The following is a 7,986-nucleotide window of genomic DNA, read 5'->3' as shown; positions in this document are numbered from 1 at the left end:
CGGCCCCGCGGTCCCGCCCACGGAGGTAGATAGGTCTCAATGCAATTCTGTGTCCATGCACGTAAACTATGCCCACTTTCATCTCGATCGCCATATATAATGAAGCTTGTTCGTCAGCGACGCGCTGGTCTATCAGCCTGGCGTTGTTTTCACCAGGCCCTGTTGGATATTTTATACTGGCTTGAAAGCTGTGTATTTTTCTGTCAGATTGCAAATGTGAGTTAGTGCAGAATATAACGCCCTTGTAGCTGTGTGTTGTTTAGCCCGCCGGCACGTGCACCAGTGGTTGTGTGGTTCCTGGATCTTGGTGCGTTACGCGGACCGGCCACAGGGCGCGCTTCAGCGCCAGCAGGCGCTGTGTGCCGCGGTCCGACGCAGAGCCAACCGTCGGCCGAGCTCGCGCTCCGCAACAGGGTGGCAGGGAACACGTAGCCTCGTCCGATGCAGAGCCAGCCGTCGGCCGAGCTCGCGCTCCGCAGCAGGGTGGCAGGGGACATGTGGCCTTGTCCGATGCAGAGACAGCCGCCGGCCGAGCTCGCGCTCCGCAGCAGGGTGGCAGGGGACATGTGATCTTGTCTGACACACAGTCGGCCGAGCTAGCGCTCCGCAGTAGGGTGGCAGGGGACGTGTGGCCTTATCCGACACAGAGCCAGCCGTCGGCCGAGCTCGCGCCCCGCAGCAGGGTGGCAGGGGACATGTGGCCTTGTCCGACGCAGAGCCAACCGTCGGCCGAGTTCGCGCTCCGCGGCAGGGTGGCAGGGGACATGTGGCCTTGTCCGACGCAGACAGCGGTCGGCCGAGCTGCGCCCGCGCAGGGTGGCAGGGGACATGTGACCTTGTTGACACACAGTCGGCCGAGCTCGCGCTCCGCAGCAGGGTGGCAGGGGACATGTGGCCTTGTCCGACGCAGAGACAGCGGTCGGCCGAGCTCGCGCTCCGCAGCAGGGTGGCAGCGGACGTGTGGCCTTATCCGACGCAGAGCCAGCCGTCGGCCGAGCTCGCGCTCCGCACCAGGTTGGCAGCGGATATGTGACCTTGTCTGACGCGGTCAGCCTCGGCCGAGCCCTCGCTCCGCAGCAGGACGGCAGGGGACATGCGGCCTTGTCGGACGGCTCCGTTTCTCGTCGCGTCTTGCTAGCGATGCTCCCATGCCCGTATTCGCCAGGGGTCGGGCCTACTGCCTCACTGACCATGGGTCAGGCAGTACGCGGCTTAAAGCCGGGCCTATGTGGCTGGCAAGCTTACAGGCTCCGAAATGGTTCGAGCTCTGGATGATACCTAGGCAAGGGCCACGGCTTACATCAATCACAGGCACCGGACATGCCCCAGCCATACATCATACTAAGGCAAGACAGCCAGGCTCTACATTAAAATGGAAGGGGGTCCGCCGTCCAACTATGTCTAGCAAGCGACTATTGGCTCCCAAGAAACGTAGGCCGTCCCAGCGTAATTTGGGCAATTGTTTCATAGCAGATTCACAGCGAACATGGCCGTTCCAGCTTGGATAACAGCTGCTATATTCCAGCAGACGCTTCGGACGATTATCTGCATCAGCTACCGGACCGTGTCGGGACACCATACCACGTGAATAAAAGGCTTTTCCTACTGCTGGAGCTCGGCTGGCTTCATGGCCTGCATTCACTAGGTCACCAGCGTCGGCCGACGTCAGCGCGTTTAGTGGGGTCCATTGCAAAGCGTTGCCTTTTCACCTCTGTATTCGTCTCCCGTGTAGGCCACTATACATATATACATACAACAGACCATCGACAAGCATCTACTGTTTCTTGGGCGGCCACCCAGGCCTGAATCTTGGGTTTGGTGGTGGTGTAAGGGTAGTACGCGTCCGTCGATCCCGACGGATTCGCCTCGTGGTTTCAACATCCACGGATGGCTGACGGGCGGCTTCTGCGGCAGAGCGGGACCGTGCCGTTAAACGTCGCATCACAAGCTCATGTCACGACAGGGCAGGACGAGCTGATATGACAACAGAGCAGGACCACAGGACTGGGCGCACAGTACAGGGCACGGCCAGGCCGCCATGGGCTGACGCCAGTTGCAGTGACGCTAACGACTGAACCTCAGACGCGAAAATCACTGCGAAAATAGGCCGGTTCGGGCCGCTGGATACAGTCGGACCAACGCAGACGGCGAACAGACACGCGGGTTGCGGGCCCGCGCACGCGGCGGAAGGGAGCTCGACCGGGCAGGGGGGGGGGGGAGCTCGACCAGATGGGAGGGGGGTCTTAACCGGGCCGAAGGCAGCGCGAACCTGGTGAGGGTGGGTGGGTAGGGGGGAGCTCGATCGGGCCGGAGGGAAGGTCGACCGGGCGGGAGGAGCTCGTACCACAGTGGGCGGCTCATCCGTCTTGTGGTGCAACCAGCCGAACCACTCGGGCGGCACCATACTGCCGTCGTAGTCGGTGCCCACGGCCGGGGCGTACTCCACCCAGCGGTTGCGGCCTGTCCGCCGGAAACAGAGGACGCGTTACAGACGGCCGGGGGCAGCGGCCACGCAGCGGCCCAACCGCCGGCGATCTCAGCCGCAAGTTGTTCTGTTACGCGCGAGTACCGCGTGGCACGACACGCTGTCACACCATCGTAGCCATGACACCGCCGGCAATCCTTCATAACTGCTGCAATTGCGCTGGTTTTCCCGTACGCAGCTAGCATGCTAGATAATGAGCGGCGTTGGGCGGAGAACTCGAGCATTCGGCTGTGAACAGCCGCAAGCACTTGCAAACTCATGGCCCGATCGAATATCACCTACCGACAAAGTACATGTCGTTTTCGAAGTACTTGTTGCCGTATTTGTCCGAGCCGACCAAAACTCCCAGCCTCAAATCGTCGAACCTGGAGGTGAGGGCCGTGAATGTCTGCCACATGTGTCCGGTCCGATCACAGCTCCGTAAAACACACGCATCGCTCCGGTCTCGGTACATAATTGGGAACACTAGCACGTGAGCACGACGCCATAGGTTCAGGCTGTAGATGCTCTTGAAGCGAACTTGAAGCGATGCACTTGCAATCACACAGGAAGGTTATGCCTCAAGAACTAGACAAATTGGTAACAGGTGTGTGTGTGTGTGTGTGCGAGGGCCGGTCATCACCGCCACACCGCACAGGTGACGAGCTGGGCACGGGTCCGCACGACGCTGCGCTCTGCAGTACACCATCGCAGCACGGCGGCCTGGTGCGCAGTCTAACCTGGACCACTAATAAGCATAAATACAGCTGCTCTGGTTTGTTGTTGGTTTTCATGTTTGCTTGGTGTCAGCTAACATCCACGGCCTTACCAAAAACTAAAAAATGCAAAGCCAGCTATATCATTAAGTTTCAAAACAATCATCTATATCACATCACAGAAGGCACACTGCCTGACACTTGATGTTTTACATTAATTCAGGTCTTGTGCAAGTATGCATACTTTGCAGAATATATCCATTTGCAGCCCCTCTGGACCATGGCCAGAAAACAACATGACAAGATGTTTATGTAATACAGCAAATTTCCATAATTTTGGGACTCCATACATTTACCTGAAATGGTTTTCAAACCTCACAAAAACAAAGTTGAAGAGGAAGAAACACACCTATGTGGCAAATCCCTGTTGTTTTTTGGCAGGAAGGGGGAGGCATTTAACCCAAACCCAAGGCAGATTCTGACCATTAGTGAGTTGTAAGATATTTAGTGAGTAAAGAATTAATAATTTCTAAATCATTTATGGCCACCAATTCAAGTTTGAAAAAGAGAACCTGCCATGGAAGAGGACCTAACTGTATCAAAGTTTAAAAGCATGCATGTCATTTCCAAGACACAGACAGGCTGTGTGCATTCCTGGCAGCTGCATATTAAAAGAAGGTTTACATGATTATTCATTGTTTATGGTTATTGATTGCTTACTCTGATCATAATGACCTTCACCATACCAGGAAGCAATGGTCAAAACAAAATGTTGGAGATGGCTCAATAAAGATGTATGCAGTAAATTAGGAAATGCTGCAAACCATTTCAGTGATTTAAAAAAGTGGCTGTAGCTAAAAAGTCAAACATCTATCTCAATCAATGAATTTTATCACAGAAATCTTCCACAACATATTCAGTGAAAGGCTGTGACCTCCTTAAGGCACAAGCTCATGAGCAACCAACAACAGGTCATTATATTACAAGCACAATAATTCACAATGCTGAAAAAATCAGAAGCTTCAGGCCTTTCTTGCTTGCAAGCACATTGCCAGCTTTGTTTGTTTGGCACTTTCCAATTGGGCAAATTAAAAGAGCTTGCCACAGACATGGCATACAAGCATAACCACTTACATGCAATGTCTATACATTCTGTATCACCCCACTTCTGGAACACACAGCACACATGTTTACACTGGGCCACAAAAGTACATACCTGTATAGTTTGTATAAGCTGGATCTTATGCCACCATTTGTTTTGATAATTTGAAAAAGTCTTGCTACTTTATCTAAACCAAGGAGCTTTGCCATAGTTCCACTTGTTATTGAACATACACTTCTTGTATTACAATGTCTGAAAAGGCACAGATAAATTACTAGGACACATGATGAAACTATCTTATGAAAAGCTGGTTTCATAAAAAGCAAGCAGCTTTTCTTGGCACATATGTTATCTGGTGCAGCAGTTCAAATGAAAGTACAACAGAACAATGATGGTAAAACTAAGATGAGCCCAGAAATACCAAAATACTAAATTCAGCACCCTTTGCTTACATGATGTAATAACATACATGACACAATAACATTAGCATTTTCAAATGGCCTACATCCAGAAAACATGTGCTACATAAATAGCATGAAGCTGGAGTATGCTACCATTGCATCATAACTGAGTGAAATGCACATGTGTTAGATATGCGGAGAGCATGCCACCATATACACAAACAAGCATATTCCACTAAATGCTTTATTTCATTTTTTTCTCTCTATTTCTTGCCTGCAACTTGCAATTTTCAATATAACTACAGTATTACAAAGCTCCTTGTATGCCAATGTTTGTGATTCCAAGCAGCCAATCATTCTAGTTTACCATGCTCCAATAAAACAGATCTACTTAATTCAACTTACATATAAATCAAGGAAACCTCAACCACTAGTAAAAAATCCACCAATGAAGCAATGACATTTGTAAATACCATATCCAAGGAAATGTTGGAACATCTAGCTGGTTAGTGCTCCAGAAGTTGATTCCCAGATATTCTATGCAATGCAAAAACCAGCATGCAGCAAAAATAAATGTGGTAAGGTGGCATGGGCTGGTTTTATCTGTGTAAGACTACCTCAGCCTTGCTTAGTGTGAAATTCACAACTGCCAAAGACATCCAATTCATTACTTGCTTTCTCCAACTGACCATTTTTTACTTTCATTGCTAAGAAAACTGAACAGTTCAGCATGCCACCCTGATATCACATGGCATCATCTGACCCAGCCAACTCCTCAGTTACTGGCTGTGATAAATTCTGAGGGAAGTGGAAAATCAGTGCAGCACATGGAGGAACAGTAAAAAAGAAGCAATCCTAATTAGCAGCCCAGCACACCTTTTAAAATTTTATCAGCCAGAGGCCACAAGGCAAATTTCATTTTTAGAATGCTATGGAGGCCCAATGAAATTACCTCCCCTAGTTCAAAGAATTCCAGTGCCTCTGGTGTGACATGAAAGTCATGTCAATGGGGCATAGTCCTATAAACAGAATTGAAAGGCTGAACCATGATCTATTATAAAACCCTAACTCCATCAACAGATTGCTCCCAAAATGTGTCCCAATTTGACCACCTGATGGCAGACGGCGCCAAGGAGGTCCCTTAGTGGACCAAGCACGTATCACCATCACATTCAAAGGAAAAAGGACCACTGACATATCCAGGGGAAACAAACCTGCCAAGCCAGCAACAACAGGCCTTCGAAATCCAAAAATAGCCCTGGAAGTCGGAGGCAGACAACTCTGACGCAGCCGTGACAAATATGGGCGAAGTCATGGAATGGAAGCAGCTGTTAAATAACTTTGGTGAGGCATTTATATTAAGGAACGGCTGGCTCCGCGTCTGTCGTGAACTGAGGGCCATTTCACAAACAGGGTCTAGACCGGGCCCCACGATTTATATCAATCGAGGCAATCGAGTCAATGATGGCCCCCAGTGTCAGTCAGAGAAACAGTTTCTAACAAGTCTTCTGAGGGCCATTTGTCAGCAAGTCAGCAGTGTCAGTGTCAGCAAGGGGCCTAGAGTCGGCTAGGGAAGCACTTGCTGAACTCAGACAGGGACTAGACCCCGGATGTCTAAGGGCCTCTTGCGTTGGTGGGGATTCTCTGACAATTCAAGGAGACGTAAGAGCTTAGCATGAGTTTACAATGATTTGCGGAGAAACCAAACTGTTTGTAACTACATCTAGAGACTGACAGTCATTTTCACTATTCAGTTCCAAACTCACGTTGCGAAATCACGCCCCTGACCATTCTTTAGGTTCATGCTACTGCGATCCACGCTCTAAAAACCGCAACATGCATGGCTGGGAATAGGAGCTGCCATAAACGTGTAAATAGGCTGAAAAGAAAATGCGAACGAAATATCGTCGGAAAGAAAATCTTAACAGCCTGCTCCAAGGGCTTTTTTTGGATTTGGGACCCTGTTTGGAAAATTTGTTTCTCTGGGAGAAACAAATCGCAGCCCTCGTGACTGATTTAAATGAAGTATCCCACTTTTTGTACACCTCAGTTATTGTTACATCATATGCGTGCAATTTGATATGGAAGACCTCTTCTCTAGAAATCCTTCCGAACAGCCTATAATTTATTTTTGAAGCAGCCGACCCTGCTGGTGGAGATCTCATTTGACGCCCTGCTCACCGCTATGAAATTAAACTGATGCGTTCATTCACCTTGCTTTTTCCAACGCGCGTGCTTTGTAATGATTGCGTCACGCTAAGGTGTAAAACGTTTGGATAATAAATGCTGCGAAAGTGTAAAACACTTTTTTAGACAGACCGATATGCGAACATGAAGCTTTTATCCCCCGAATTCCACAAAACGTTATGCTATGGCTTTTATTTCTTCCCTATGGCGTTTAACCACAGTGGCCCTTTTCGAGGCGCACTTTGGCTTCGGGAATGGGAGGAACACATGATCCATGTGACACCGAAGAGACACACGTTTACGGAGCACGATGAACAACGCTAAGGTAACATACCCATAATAGTCTGACCCGCAGCAATGGAGCAGAGTACAACAAAAACCAACTTTGCACATTTGAATGAGGTTTGGAGATATCCATCTGAAAAAAAACATTCAGTGCAGTTCACATCCATGCCCTCTAGAAGGCTCAAAACTCTCTTGTTTCTGAGCCTGACGCCTACGAACCTGTGCAGACTATTTTGTCCGGACTATTTTGAGGTCACCCAGACAATTATTACGACGTACCAACGTCATGCCAATACCGCCAGCTAGTGGGTGATGTAGTGCTAAAGGCCAAGAACAAATATGATCATCGCATTATTCGTGCCTGGCGTACACGCCAAGCACGAATACAAGAAATAAACGTCACGAATGCACGAACACGCTGACGTATGCCAGGTGCTGGCACCATTCATGGCATCAACGATCATCAGTTGACCTTCGACCACTCTGATGCCTTGAGTGCAAGCTGCGAGCACAAATAGCACGTGTTGTGCTATATGATGCGGGGCTGAGTTCCAGCATGGCGGGTGACTTCTCACCCGTAATGAGCGCCCTTGACTTTGCTGCCGAGGAGCATTCCGTAGAGCGCACCATCAGCCGAAAGACGGACTATCCGTAACCGCCTCATTCTCCGAATTTCACCCCCTCTATGAATTTATCCATGGAGTGTATGAAATTCCGAGTCTACGGGAAGAATCCTCAGGACCTCAGTGATCTGAAGAATGCCTTTGGGCAAGTAACGCACAGAATCACACATGATGCGTATCGGTTGTAAAACAATGCGCAAAAGTTGTC

General features: G+C 49.6%; 1 protein-coding gene across 1 annotated transcript; it reads right to left on the bottom strand.

Moving 5' to 3' along the window:
* Positions 1-1,778: 1,778 nt before the first annotated feature.
* Positions 1,779-5,928, bottom strand: LOC119102158 (putative NADH dehydrogenase [ubiquinone] 1 alpha subcomplex subunit 12; the record flags this gene model as incomplete). Its single annotated transcript, XM_037225508.1, is given in 6 exon segments — positions 1,779-1,874; positions 1,876-1,905; positions 2,345-2,460; positions 2,768-2,850; positions 4,397-4,534; positions 5,879-5,928. Coding segments are annotated over 5 exon segments (420 nt in total), but the record flags the coding sequence as incomplete, so codon positions are not given.
* Positions 5,929-7,986: the final 2,058 nt, after the last annotated feature.

Source organism: Pollicipes pollicipes, unplaced genomic scaffold (genome assembly GCF_011947565.3).
Source record: "Pollicipes pollicipes isolate AB1234 unplaced genomic scaffold, Ppol_2.1 Scaffold_5696;HRSCAF=6738_pilon_pilon_pilon, whole genome shotgun sequence".
NCBI classification, from domain to species: Eukaryota; Metazoa; Arthropoda; class Thecostraca; order Pollicipedomorpha; family Pollicipedidae; genus Pollicipes; species Pollicipes pollicipes.
This window is presented reverse-complemented; position numbering and strand designations above follow the sequence as displayed.